Below are 14,786 nucleotides of genomic sequence, written 5' to 3' on the forward strand. Positions count from 1 at the left end.
AGAGCTGTGCAAAAGGCACAGAAGACAGGAACACTCTGAGAGTTAAAAACATGCCTGCCAAAGTCAGAAACTGAATAGGACTAAATACAAAGTTTAAAAAAATCCCCCAGAGCACAGCGCAAAAAAGAGACAGAAACAGAAAAGTTAAGAAAAAGGGGGGAACACAGCATTGTAAATCAACTATATTTCAGTAAATTTAAAAAAAAAATTAAAAACTAAATAGAAAAAAATGGGGGGTGGTGGTGGAAGAAAATGTTGTGGTCTGAGTGCAGGTTGGAAAAGAATTTCCAGACACCAGGCAGAATGTAAGGAAGGTAGAGTTTATTAGAGAGAAGGGGTGCTGTAAAGAGAGTGGGCTGATTTCCTGGCATCCAGAGAGAGTCAAACTCTTTTGTGGGCTTGTAGCCAATTTTTATACCCTCAAAACAATAAGATTTCCTGCTGGAAGGGTGGCGTTAGGTGATTGGTCAGGTTGCTATATGTCAAATATTTTACCTAACATGGAGTTGGGGGCTCTTCGGCCAAGGTCAAGAGAGCCCATGATGACACGTTATTGGACTCAGTCCAGGGATTTCTTTTGTTCTGTGTCCTTGACATAGGGCTCCACAGAAAAGAAAAATTAAGGCCCAGTCAATGAGGTCCGGCATCTACCTGGTAAGTAGTCTCCACAGAGATCAAAAGGGAGAAAACTAGCAAAGACATGAAAGAAGAAACTCTCCCAGACTTGAGAGGCACGTGGATTTGGGTTTAAAAGGCCCACTGAGTACCCAGCACAACAAAAGAGAAAAGCTAAAATCTAGATAGACCCCCTGTAAACATTTTTCAGTAAGAAAATATCAGACCTTCAAGAGACAAAACGTGTCACCTGGAAAGGAAAAGAATCAAATCCACACCCAACGTAACCCTGGCAACGCTGAACGCCAGAAGGGGAGACGCCTCCTAGTCTCTGCAGAGACAGTTCTTTCAGCTTCAATTCAATTCGACAGCCTGCCAAGCCACGGGTCAGTGGGAAGCTACGGAATTTGTACATTACAGATGAGGAGGTCACACCAGCAGAGGTTAAGCAGTCTTCTGGAGGCGCCCAGGGATGGAAAAGTGGTGGATTTCACCTGCCCAGGCAATCTGACTCAGGACTGAGCTACAGAATGCCATTCTTGCCACAGCCATGAAAAAAACACAAAATGAAAAGCAACAGCATCCTTTAAAAGGGTTTATCTAGGGGGATAGTGTCCTCCTTTTCATCAGTGTTTCCGAAAGTAACATTCTAGCAGCACCAAAGTTCTCCAAAGTGTTACCATTTGGGGAAATAGGGGAAGGGCATATGGGATCTTGCAGAATTATTTCTTATAACTGCATGTGACTCCACACTTAAACTGCAACCGCATCAACTACCATTTATTTACTCAACAAAATTTCTGTCGAGCATCTTCTCTTCCTGGGGACACAACAAACAACACAGACAAAACCCTGCCCTCTTGGAGCTGGCTCTCTACTGGAAGTTGCCTGGTCCAAAGTGTCACTGGATCAGGCTGCTTATAATTCAAGTTATCAAATACATGCTGATTATGGAAATGCTGATTACAGAGTCTAGTCTCCCACGAGGTGGGTCTGATCAGGTTTCCTGGGTTACATGACAAGGCTCATGATATTTGTGAAGACCAAGCCCTCTCCCACGTGATAAACGAGTGAGTCATCGTCACTCTGATGTTTAAAATGCTTGTAAAAGGTAAAAACTGCTTTTTTCAACCCGTGCTGGGAAAGGTCTAACTCCCTTCTCTTCCGTGCTTCTTTGCTCCAGGCCACTGAGAGCGTCCAAGTAGGAAGCTGCGGACACAGTCGGTTGTCACGGAGATGATGAGGCTGTGACTGATGAATCTAAATCCCAGCCAGTTGCTCCTAAAGAGAGAGGCTCCTCCCAGCCCTTGCAGCGCCCTCAAGATCCAAGACAACCAGGAGGAGGATGCAGCCCGCAGACAGAACACGGCAGCCCCCGAAGCGCTGAAGCCCCTTCTACGCCTTTCTGCCCCAGCTCCCAGATTTCCTCCACGATGGCCTGTAACCGCTCGTCCATGGAGACCCACGAATACCCGCTGCCCAACGGGAGCCACGCGGTGGACTCCGGGGCGCCTCAGCCGCCCGCGCCCCTCAGGATGTCCCTGGCGGTCCTCATGATGCTGATGATCGTGGTGGGGTTCCTCGGCAACGCCGTGGTCTGCATCATCGTGTACCAGAGGCCGGCCATGCGCTCCGCTATCAACCTGCTGCTGGCCACGCTGGCTTTCTCGGACATCATGCTGTCCTTGTGCTGCATGCCCTTCACCGCCGTCACCCTCATTACCGTCCGCTGGCACTTCGGGGACTCCTTCTGCCGCCTCTCGGCCGCGCTCTATTGGTTCTTCGTCTTGGAGGGAGTGGCCATCCTGCTCATCATCAGCGTGGACCGCTTCCTCATCATCGTCCAGCGCCAGGACAGGCTGAACCCCCGCAGGGCCAAGGCGATCATCGCCGCGTCCTGGGCGCTGTCCTTCTGCGTCTCGGCCCCGTCGCTGGCCGGCTGGCCGCTGGTGGAGGTGCCGGCGCGGGCCCCGCAGTGCGTGCTGGGCTACACGGAGCTGCCGGCCGGCCGCGCCTACGTGCTGACGCTGGTGGGGGCTGCCTTCTTCGCGCCCTTCGCTGTGATGCTCGGCTCCTACCTGGGCATCCTGCACACGGTGCGCAAGAACACCGTGCGCGTGCACAACCAGTCCGACAGCCTGGACCTTCGGCGGCTGCCCCGTGCCGGCCTGCGGCGTCTCCAGCGGCAGCAGCAGGTCAGCCTGGACCTGAGCTTCAAAACCAAGGCCTTCACCACCATCCTGATCCTCTTCGTGGGCTTCTCTCTGTGCTGGCTGCCGCACTCCGTCTACAGCCTGCTGTCCGTGTTCAGCCGGAGGTTCTACTGCGGCCCCTCGTTCTACGCCACCAGCTCCTGCGTCCTGGGGCTCAGCTACCTCAAGTCCGTCTTCAACCCCATCGTCTACTGCTGGCGAATCAAGAAGTTCCGCGAGGCCTGCGTGGAACTGCTGCCCCAGACCTTCCAGATCCTCCCCAAAGTGCCTGAGCGGATCCGGAGGAGAATCCAGCCAAGCACCGTCTACGCGTGCACCGAAAACCAGTCCGCTGTGTAGGGGAGGGGCGGGAAGGGCGGGGAGCCCCCCGCCTGCCCCCACACTGGACTTCCTGGGACTTCCGTGCAGTCAGCACTTCGTGGGGCCTCTTAAGCACAAAGGAATTCATTTGTTACCAGGTGAGCTACCGCTCCCAGATTTGCACGATGAATTATTTTTGTTTCTTGCTGCAGAACAGCGTGCAGGTTGGATGGACACTGGACTGTCATCAAGACAAAAGAGGAAACTGGAGGCTGATGCAGGAGTTGGGCCCAACCTCAGGGAGGGAGGTTGGTTGCAGGGCAGGAGGAAGGCTCTTTCTAAAGAGCTCTCTCAAGACCTGCCTCGGAGACACACGCCATGATCTGACATGAGAAACCTAAGTAGGGTCATCTCTGGGTCATGGGTTACTGTTTTGGGCACCACATTCTTCAGAGGCGTTTGTGTCCGTGGTGTATGCTGGGGAAACATGCAAGGTTCTTTACGTTGGTCAGATATGCATCTCCAAGGATGCCAAATCATCCTTTCTACAAACCAAAGTCACACAGAAAGATGTGAAGCCCCTGGGCTTCTCAGCTTCTGGTGTGACACATGGGAGGCCTGGGTGGCTCGAAGCCCAGAGGGTGTTCGGGGGCAGCCCAACTGACAGGACAAGCTCACCCCAGTGCACATCCTCCACCCTCCTCCCTGGCCCAGCCCACCCGGCCCCTTGCCCTGAAGCCCATCACCTCCCTGCCTGCTGTAACAGCCCCCCGCCCCTTCTCTCTTTCCTGCCTCTGGTCCCCAGGCCCCCCTTATCCACATTCCATCTGTCCCCATGTGCAGGAACCACACTCCTTTTCTTGGGAGTCATCTTTTCAGCAAGTACTTCTAGCAACTTGCTTTCAGTCTCAGAAGTGGTGGGCGGCTTTGTTTACACATTTCTCTCGACGCCCTGTGGCTGCCATGTCACCCCATCACAGGACCTGCAGCAGGGGCACAGCAAACCCCCCACTCTCCCCACCGCCAAGCCGCCCCCATTGACCTGTGTGTTCCTCTACCTCACTCAGGGCTGCAGGAGTGTGAACGCTGCATCTGGGCCACCTCCCTGGGACCCTGGTCCCCCAGCCCAGGCAGGACTGGGTCCACTGTAGCTGCCTACAGGGGACCCTTCTGCTTGTTCTGTACACCCAGCCTCTATGCCCAGGGCCACCTTTACCACCAGGAGCTTCTGACACTGGAGGTGACTTTCCTGAGTTCAGGGCATGTGGTTGAGCCCATGGGGCTTTCTTTACAGCCTTGGATCTGAGAAGAGTGGGAAATTTAAGGAGAAATTTACAAAATATGATTCTAAGTCTAACTCTTTTAGGAACCAGTCACGTGACCTTGCTCATTTCACCCCCACTTCTCTGGGCTTCGGTTTCCCCATTTGCCAAAGAGGAAGCATGTCTAGAGGGTCTCCAACTCTTCTGCCATCTCTCATACACTCTGATTCCAAGATTCATATGTTTTCCACTTGTAGTCATGAAGATAACGCCTTTGTTTGTCCATCCACACAGTGAGCATTTATTAAATGCCTGTGAGATGCAAGGCACTGCAGGATGGTGATGAGTGAGGCCTGGACTGGGCCCAAAGGCAGATGTCTGGTTTATCTCAGGATAATCGTAGCTCAGATTTGGCTGGAGAGCACAGACGCTCCACTGTATGGTTTTCTCATTTTCTTTCCAAGGTTGTATTAAGAGACCAGCTCCCCGTTCTCATGCTTTCCTCCTGTGACAGAGGCAAAAAAGAAAGATAACATAATTTACTTTAATCTAAGCCCAGAGGAGAGGTTTTCCAGGAAATAATTGACACCTTTTCTCACCAACTTCATCATCCTTGTAGACCCAGACCTAGACAACCCCCCCCCCAGACCCTTTTATACCCAGAAAAGGGGAGAGAGAGAGAGATGGGGTGGGGGGGAGAGCGAGGGAGAGAGAGAGAGATTGACTGAAGATGGTCAATGGCATGTGATTGTTTGAAGTGGGTCCCCTCACTTCTGTGCCCTGAGTGCCCCCAGCAAGACCACAGTTTGCCTTCAGTTCCCATGAGGCAGAATTGCAAGGCCTCAGTGGTGTCCAAGAGCACAGCCAGACCACCACGGGGACCAGGCCTCTGGGTGCCTCCCCTCTGGTGGGCATTTAAGAGAATGTTCTTCAGGCGCCTTGAGTAAAAGAGAAATCACAAAACTGAACGAATGAAAGTACCAAAATTTCCATCAATCAGTGTTATATGATATATATTGGACAGTAATATATATGTTTCAAAGTAATAATTTTGTATATATTTTAAATAAAGTATTATTGCTCTTTCGGTGTATAAGAGTGTTTTCTTGCCAGAATTAGTGCCAGAGCCATGACTCGTAAACCAAGAATCTGGGGTCCGACACCTCCTAAGACACAACCACTTCGGGAAGTCTAGTCTAGAAACTGAAGCCACTAACCGAGCTGCAGTGACTGAAGGACATTACTGACAAGATGACAACGGGAGATTGAGCAGTGGGGGGGTCACAACAGGGCACCCACGTTTGAGAAAACTCCCCACCCTGCTAGCTAATTCCAGCCAGTTAGTTTCACCTCTCCCTTTCGCTTTGCCACCTTCATGATTCTCTCCAGCCTCACTGGGCCTTCAATGAACTTCGGTCTCTTAAAATACTGTATAAATAGCAAGTTCTTCTCCTTCCCTGACGCCTGCTGGGTGACCACTGCTTCTTTGTATTATGTTTTCATCTTCTCTCTGGCCCTGGGCTTCACCTAAACCCTAGGCACTGGGTTGTTTCTGTGGGGCTCTGAGCAGTGACTGTGGTGGTGACGGCCCTGGAGGCCGGTGCCCGTGCCCCGTGGAGGAGCCCCACCTCAGAAAATGAGACACATAGATGACTAATAAGAAAAAAATAACAGATTGTATACTTCAAATATATGCAGTTTATTGTATGTTGATTACATCTCAATAAAACTCCTTTTAAAAGGAAAAAAGAACAGAAAATGAGACACAGTAAATCTCAGAAGTGTCATCCTAATTCTCACCTCCCCAGAAAATCCACTACTTTGTCATCATGGAGCTTGGTCTCTGCTATTGGGTGAAATAAAGGCAAAGGTTCTCTAGGACATTCTGACCACCAAGGTGAAAAACAAGATCTAGATCAATTCCTACTTGGCTACTCTGAGCCCCGGTGTACTTTCCCCTGACGTGATTTACAGCACATGTTTTTTTGGACTAAAACCCCACCACGCTGAGAATTTCCGATGCTGCCGTGCTCCCCTTGCTTACGCAGTCAGCAGCCCAGCCTCCGGTGAGTGATTCTGTGTCCAGCTTCCTTGTCTCCTAAATGAGGGCGGCTCTCCCAGCCAGAGGCCCCCGAGAGGAACATATGACATGATGCATATGAGGATCTAGTCCCACGCCTGGGCTGGATATAAGGGCTGTATGGCTAGAGTCGTGCTGTCAACCTGTTTACAGCCCAGCGTTGTTGGTTTGGGGCAAGGGGAGAAACGTGTTTCAGAAACTGGCTGTCCTGTCCTTTCCTCGTCCTCGTGTGGTTGTAAGATTTCAGGATCAGTTGATAAGAATGCAATGTCCCCTGAAGCCAGGAGCATGGACTTGATGGCCTGAAATGACCACTTCATTCTGCTCAAAACGCTCCCAGGGCTGTGAGTCGGCCTCCCTGGGCTGCTAGAGGATGGGATGGTTGGGTGGTGCCACCCCACTCCCAGGCCAGAGAAATAGCCTGAGGTCACACCCTGCTGTTCTCAGTGGTTCTGAGGTCCACAGACAGCTGGGTGGAGCAGACATCACAGGGGGTGCAGGGAGGCGGTGGATTAGGGAAATTCGGCAGGACAGCTGTAACACACCTCCGAATGCCAACTTTAAAAAATAACCCCACTCCCTCTCATGAAAGTCCCAGCAGCAAGTCCTGGCCCATGCGGTTGTTTAGGACCCAGGTTCCTCCCACATCATTCTGCACCATCCCTGGGGCATCATCTTCATATTCGTGGTCAGTCCAGGCTGTAGCCAGGTCTGTGTTCCGGCTTCTCAGGAGACAAACATGTGGAGGAGGCTTGGATAAGGCATATCCACATTTCCCTGGTCTTCTGCAATCCAGAGTCCAGTCACATGATCACACCAGCTGCAAAAGAGGCTGGGAGAGGAGTCACATGACCACACCAGCTGCAAAGGAGGTTGGGAGACTGAGTCCCTAGTTGGGCACCCATGTGCCCAGTCAGTGTTCTCTCAGCCAGGAAGGAGGGGAAGAGCTGGGAGACTCCCAGTGGCCTTTGCCAAAACTTTGCACAATTTTGAAAGATGAGCAATTTTAGCACAAATAGAAATTCTTAAATCCTAAGTACAAATTTCATAAATGAGCCTTTTCTCAGTGTAAAATAAACACAATCAACCCAAGATGGTGTCCCTCTCTTTACCTCTAGCTCCCAGTGCCTGAGGACGTGCCTCTAGACACAGGAATCGCATGCATTGATGCCTGTGCTGAGGAGAGAGTGGCCACATTTAACCTTTTAGACACAAAAGATGTTTGAAAATTTGCAGTCGTACGAGATAACTTTTGCCAAGGTAAGAAAAATTACAGTTTAAAACAACAATCAATAGCGATTGAGACCGACTCTGCCTAAGAGCTTGATTATGTTAAAGGAAAGAGTGTAATTTCAAAGTTGCATCTATTGGAAGGTACAGACCAGTTTGCTGATGGCAAGGTGGACCCCCCAGAGGGCGGGGGCTGGGCCCAGGCCATGGCGATTGAACTGCTCAGGGAAAGGGAGGGCCAGGGACTCTAGGGGAGTTACATCTGGATTGTATACGAATAAAAGGATGTTGGAACACAACAGCATGGTGTGTGCGTGTGTGCGCGTGCACATTATTTGGGGTGGGCATCCGAGGGCACTGTACCAGACAGTCCTAGTTTACCTTCTGCTCTCTGCCCTTTCCTCCTGGAAGAGCCAGGGATGAGGCGTTCTAGGAATAGGAGAGGTGCCAAAGTGCCTGGCTCAGGGGAAGGGGCTGCAGCAAGGGGAAGGGGTTTTTTTCCTAATTCGCCTGATAGGCACAGAAAGAACTCATCTGCAGGAGAAACACTCATATGTGACCAGAACGTTACCCTCTGCACCAGGAATCCGAGGGCACCGGTACACCAGCTCAGCCTGGACGTGTCCTGGTAAATGCCTAATGGTCGCCAAGGCTGGGTAATAAGGGCGATTCCTTGCCTGGGTCTTCGCGTCCAGCCCCCTCGCACTCTCTCCTGCTGCCTCGGGCAGCTTCTGTCCCGGTGCCAACCGTTCCAGCCGAGAAAAAACAGCCAAGCTCATTTTCAGAAGCATTTTTGAAAAGACAGGTTTGCTGCTCCTTATTAAGTGTCCTGTGGGGACTCATTTCTTATTTCCTCCCTCATTGAAATGCTGCTGCCGTCTCCCCTCCTCGCGGTGCTTTGCTGTGTGTCATGAAGACTTCGGATGTTTTATTAAACCATGAAGAGAGGGTCACTCACCTCACCATAAAAGACAAACAGGACTGAATCATTTTAGAAATGCACGTGGAAAAGTGCAAAGCATAATTGGCTCTCAAAGTGTTCAGAGAGGTAAGGGAGAAACATTGTGGGGAGCAGGAGGCTCCATCTCCCCCAGGCTTCCATTGTCACGGGATTTTCTGGGCCTCTCGGGAAGCAGGCAGTCCAGGCTGCTAGGAACTACTTTCCCTGGCGGGGACCCCTGGGGCTGCTGAGATGCATCTGCTCAGACGCTCTCCAAGGGGTGATATTCCACCAGGTTTTGGTCCTCCAGTATCTAAATTATACCTTCCTGTGAACCTACAGATCTTCTTCTGCCCCCAGATCCTCTGCACTCCCCGGCCCCCTGCTCTGTTTTCCTCGAATCTTTCCTTCTCAAATGATGCAATACGTGGAAATGGGTAAGTTCTTAACTAGACATGAGGTGATGCTACACCTTAAAGTTAAGATTTAGATCCTGTAAGAGAATGGTGTATTTTCTGCCCTTATGAATAAATGTTCCCTGGTCTTAAGACAAGTTTTAAAAATCATATCTACTGATTATTTTTATTATAGAGGTAATTTGCTCCTTGTAGAAATGAAAACTTTTTTTACCCAAATGCATAAAGATATTCTAGTCTTTTAAACTTACACATAAAAATGTATATTTCTTTTACAAAACTTAGATCATACTATTCCACAACTTAGCTTGGTGTTTTGGTAGTTTTTTTCATATTTTGAAGTGTTTTCTGGTGGCTGGAAGTCATCTGTTATGTGGCTGCACCAGCAGCTAAGTTACTTAAGTACTCCCTGTTCTGTTTTGTTTTTTCTATTTTCCACTATTAAAAAAATCCTACACGAGTATTCTTGACATAAATCTTCCTACCTAGCTGCTGATTATTTTCCTAAAATAAACTTCTGAAAATGGAATTGGTGGCTTTTGATGCCATAATAAAATTGTTTTTTGGAAAGTTCATGGCAATTTATTCTCTAACCAGCTGTGCTTGAGAATTACCAAAAACTTGGGAAACTCTTAAGGCAGGTCATGAATCACTTTCCAGTTGCCATCCGTGGGTCCTCTGCCTTGGCTGGGCCAAGGTTGGATTCTGACTGGGGCATGAAGGTGCAGGAGAGAAAGCACACAGCCGTTTGATGGAGGAGGTGTTAATTATGCAAGAACTTTGCAGTTTCGCAAAGGCTTCGGCCAATTAATATATATTCACTAATTATACATACACAGAAAAGCATGAGAAACAACTATTTTTTTTATTATTTTTAAAAATTTACTTTATTTATTTATTGACTGCGTTAGGTCTTGGTTGCTGCGTGTGGGCTTTCTCTAGTTGCAGAGAGTGGGGGCTGCTGCTCTTTGTTGTGGTGTGTGGTCTTCTTGTTGCAGTGGCTTCTCTTGTTGCAGAGCACCGACTCTAGGCGCTCGGGCTTCAGTAATTGTGGCACATGGGCTTAGTTGCTCCATGGCATGTGGGATCTTCCTGGCCCAGGAATCGAATCTGTGTCCCCTGCATTGGCAGGGGGATTCTTAACCACCAGGGAAGTCCCGAGAAACAACTGTTTTTAAATGTTTTTCTTTTTTTTCTTTTTTTTTTAATTGAAGTATAGTTGATTTACAATATCGATATCATGTTAGTTTCAGGTATACAGTGCAATTCAGTTATATTCAGTGTATATATATGTGTGTGTGTGTGTATATAGGTTATTACAAAGTATTGAGTATAGTTCCCTGTGCTATACAGTAGCTATACAGAGAAACAACTATTAAAGACATCAAACACCTCTTCAGAAACCAGTTTGTTCTGAAAGGTTTATTTGCAACATGTATAAGCCCACTTGAGCCACTCAGGTTCAAGAATCCCTTTGACTGCAGCACACGTCCAGCAGGCCGGGCCTGGGAGGGGTTTCCAGAGCATCCTATTTTCTGTTCCTCACCCTATGCTACTCTGAGCAGCCTTTTGTATCTTGCCATTAGAAGTGCATTAAACTTTTCAAGTTCAATTTTCTGTCTTGGGAAACAGAATAGAGTACAATGTGGCCGCCCCAGTGGTTTAATCGGAAGCCTGTATTAACCACATCTTTGATTTTCTGTATTCTGATGCTTCGACATCTGGAGCCTGGCTGACACTGGAGAGACTGCTGCTCCCAGGACTGGCTAGTTTCCGGAGACAGTATAAAACTTCACCTTTGAGCGCCCCTTCAAATACAAACCAACCCCTCCAGTGCCCACGCACCACCCACCCGCCTCCTGTATGGACACTCACACTCCAAGCTACTATCCCCCTGTTCTAATCCCCCAGGGCCAGGACCAGACAGCCAGGAACAGCCCCTGTGCCCAGAGCCCGTGGAAATCATTCCAACTAGACAGTCCCAGCCTGCCTACCCGCCTCACCCCTTCCTTCCCTTGGAAACCCCAATAAAGGGCTCCTGCCCATGGTCCCCGAACCCCTCTGCCTCCTGACTGGCCCTAGTGTTTCCCCACGTAGCTGGCATGCCCCCTCCTATGTGAGGAGAGTCTCCGGGATCTGTGAGTATAAAAACTATCTTTGCAATGGCGATTATCTCCTGATCTGTTGGCCTTACTATACCTCCAATTTTACTGTATTTTAAAACAAAGGATTCTCTAAATAAACTGGCCACAGCGTTTTGTATTCTATTTGGAAGGGTGGGAGCCGCTGGTGGGGGCACCCCTGGTCTCTCTACAACACAAAGAGTGTGTGTGTTTCTTTTCCACCCAGAACTGGGATGAAGCCTCGGCCTCCAACCTCATCCGTCACCATCCCTTGCTGCCTCCCTGGTCTGCAGAGTCCCTGGAACCTCTTTGTGTCTATTCCCACTGGACCATAATCCACTCACCTCCAGGTGTGGCCCCCCCACCGCCTGCAGCACTTTCCCTCCAGCTCAGGCGCCTCTGTGCCTCTGGTTCCTGGCACTGCCTCCTCCAGCATTTGTCTCCCGGGGCCATCATTACCTCCACGTGGGCTGCAGCAGGGCTGAGACCAGAGGTGTCTCTCGCCACTTTACCTGCAGAACGGAGCATGGTGCCTGGCACAGAGCATCTCCCAACATATACTTGTGGAATGAATGAGTGAGTGAATGTGTGAATAAATGAATGCATGGACTGAAAAAGGAAAACTGCCCCCTCAGCAGCTTGTGTACAGCTCTTGGTGGGTCTTTTCGTCCCGCAGCCCCTGGCCTGGTGGGTGCGCATCCTGGCATGGCCATGGCGGGCTGGGAATGGCTGACATTCTCTGTCAGCTGCTATGAAGCAGCTTATTTTCTACTATTTGTATAAACACCAGATACCTGAAAATTACACCAGTAGGTGCAGGCCGAGCACAAGCAGGAGAGTAGCACAGCCCCTGCACGTTTCCAACACGCACTTGTGTGAAATTACAGTCACGGGGCAGAGGTGATGCTGGGTTACGGGGGCTCACGCGTGCCACATGCTGGGACAGCCAGCCGCCAACCTGCAACTGGGGGACCCTCGCTGCGGATGATCCACCACACAGGTCTGAGTGCAGGTGCGGGAACAGCACCAGACTCCTCCCAGCAGCAGACGAAGAAGCTGGACCAGAGGAAACAGGGGCTGGTCTAACTCCCTGCTTCCCTGATTGCGTGTTGGAAGAAGTGGTGAACAGCAGCCTGCACCATCCCAGACACACACACATGCACATGAACACCCAGACACACACAGAGCTATGTGACCTACCTGAAGGCAGGAACTGAGCCATAATAGCAGGACCAACCACCCGAGAAGGGGCAGGAACGGGGCTCTGGGGACAGGCGTACCTCCTTCCCTCCCTGAAAGATGTTAGAGCTTTGTGTAAAGAGAGTTTGGAAAACCACGGGGTACATGCACACCCCCGTTAGGAGGCCACCAGGAGGCCCAGGCACTGACCGCTGAGCCGCAGGCTCCGGCTGCAGGCAGCTCCCGGGCTCCGGCCAGTTTTCCACCGTAAGTCAGCCTGGCCCTTGACACTGAATCAGCTTCCTGCAGACCCTCGCAGTCATCCAAGTGTCACATCATGACGGGGAAAGCTTAGTGCCTCCTTGTTGATGAGGACTCGTGCTGATTTTGTTCTTGTTTTTAATTTATTTATTGTTTGTTTGTTTGCAGTGGGTCTTAGTTGCGGCTTGTGGGCTCCTTTGTTGTGGCATGCGAAATCTTAGTTGCAGCATGCAGGATCTAGTTCCCTGACTAGGGATGGACACCAGGCCCCCTGCATTGGGAGTGCAGAGTCTTAACCACTGTGCCACCAGGGAAGTCCCTCGTGCTGATTTTGGACCCATTTTCAAGGGCCCGTGTTAGACCACTTGTGAGTTCGTTGGTCTGTTTTAACCAGATGGGATTAGGATAACATATGGATGACTTCTAGGGGGCTGACATAGGGTTACAGTTTACATGTGGATAGGAATAGACAGAACAGCAATATGAATTTTATTTCAAATACACAGAAGCAAAGAGTCTAAGTACACATCCTTGGGGGTAACTAAATATACTATTTAAAAACCATAAAATGGAATATTATTCAGTCCTAAAAAGGAAGAAAATTCTGACCCCTGCTACAAGATGGATGAATTTTGAGGACTTTATGCTAGCGAAATGAGCCAGTCACAAAAGGATGAATCCTGTGTAATTTCACTTGCATGAGGTCCCTGGAGGAGTCAAATCCATAGAGACAGAAAGCAGATGCTGGGGCAGGGGCCGGGGGAGGGGAGGGGAATTAGTATTTAATGAGGATCAGAGTTTCAGGTTGGGAAGATGAAAAAGTTCTGGAGATGATGGTGGGGATCGCTGCACAACGATGTGAATGTACTGAATGCCACTGAACTTTACACTGAAAAATGGTGATAATGGTACATTTTATGTGCTATGTATTTTGCCACAATAAAAAAAAATCCATGAAAATGGCAAGAAGACTATCAAACATGGAAGATATACTTAAATATTACCATAGTAGTAGTATGGTGACCTGCCTTTTTTTTTTTTTTTTTTTGACAGAGTATTGAATTTCTCTTTACTCATATAAAGTGAAAACATTCTTGTAAATTAACTGAAATCAAAGAAATCAAATGCCTTTAGCAGTGTAAACAACTGAGGATATGCCCTAATTCTCAGAAAAGCCCAAGTTTAGTATTTCACTTGTATTTATTGATGAGCTTAAGTCACGAGTTGTCCGTAAGTCAGCAATGTATTGAAAAAGAATTTAGAAATTGATTTGGGGGTTTCACTGTGATGTGCTGACTGCAGAGGTGGGGGGATGGGGGGAGGTAGGCCCACCGGATACCTTGGTCCACGTGCGCACCAGCTGCTCTGGGCAAATGGTAACCACATGGGCGACAGGATAGAGAGAGCCCCCGGGTGAGTCAGCCAGGCGGCAGCAATGACCCCCACTGTGCTCTGTGCTTGTTCAGGGTCCTGTTGAGATCCAGCCGGGAACCTGCCTCCCAGCTGAGTCAGAGGCAGATGGAACCTGAAAAGCAACAACTGGTGTTTTAAGTAAGACAAATGGAAAACGTCCTGCACACCGGACGACAGTCATGGGGAAGGGCTGGGGAAGGGAGCTCACCAGGAAAAAGGCAACGGGATTCTGGAGAAAGCGGGAGCCTGAAACCCAGCTATTGGAAAGGGCAGGCTTGGGGTGCGAGGAATGAATTGGGAGATGGGCATTGACATATATATGCTACTATGTATAAAACAGATAACTAATGAGAACCTACTGTATAGCACAGGGAACTCTACTCAGTGCTCTGTGGTGACCTAAATGGGAAGGAAATCCAAAAAAGAGGGGATCTATGTATACGTATAGCTGATTTACTTTGTTGTACAACAGAACCTAAGACATTGTAAAGCAACTATACTCCAATAAAAATTAATTATTAAAAAGAAAAAAGGGCAGCTGTAGACCAGCTCCTCCCACAGCTGCAGAGGGACCTTCCTGCTGACTGCAACAATGCAATCAGATTCTGGGAGCTGATACCCCGGGGTGCTCAGACACATCTGTGGGGACGCTGCAGAGGAGTTCCTGTGCTTCCCTGACACCCAAGATCACACAGCGTGGCATTTGGTATCAGAGGCTGGACCCTCCCACAGCTTTGTCTGGATTTCCTGGCTT

General features: G+C 49.5%; 1 protein-coding gene across 1 annotated transcript; it reads left to right on the forward strand.

Annotated features, from left to right (window-relative positions):
* Positions 1-1,883: 1,883 nt before the first annotated feature.
* On the forward strand, positions 1,884-3,167 carry GPR45 (G protein-coupled receptor 45). The gene has a single exon (XM_057743537.1). The coding sequence runs from the start codon at positions 2,049-2,051 to the stop codon at positions 3,165-3,167; it is 1,119 nt and encodes a 372-aa protein (XP_057599520.1). The 5' UTR covers positions 1,884-2,048.
* Positions 3,168-14,786: the final 11,619 nt, after the last annotated feature.

The sequence above is a fragment of the Hippopotamus amphibius genome, chromosome 7 (genome assembly GCF_030028045.1).
Source record: "Hippopotamus amphibius kiboko isolate mHipAmp2 chromosome 7, mHipAmp2.hap2, whole genome shotgun sequence".
Classification (NCBI taxonomy): Eukaryota; Metazoa; Chordata; class Mammalia; order Artiodactyla; family Hippopotamidae; genus Hippopotamus; species Hippopotamus amphibius.

Bases quoted from the DNA above. Each gene is read 5' to 3' on its own strand.
- GPR45 (XM_057743537.1), top strand. From the start codon at position 2,049: ATGGCCTGTAACCGCTCGTCCATGGAGACCCACGAATACCCGCTGCCC.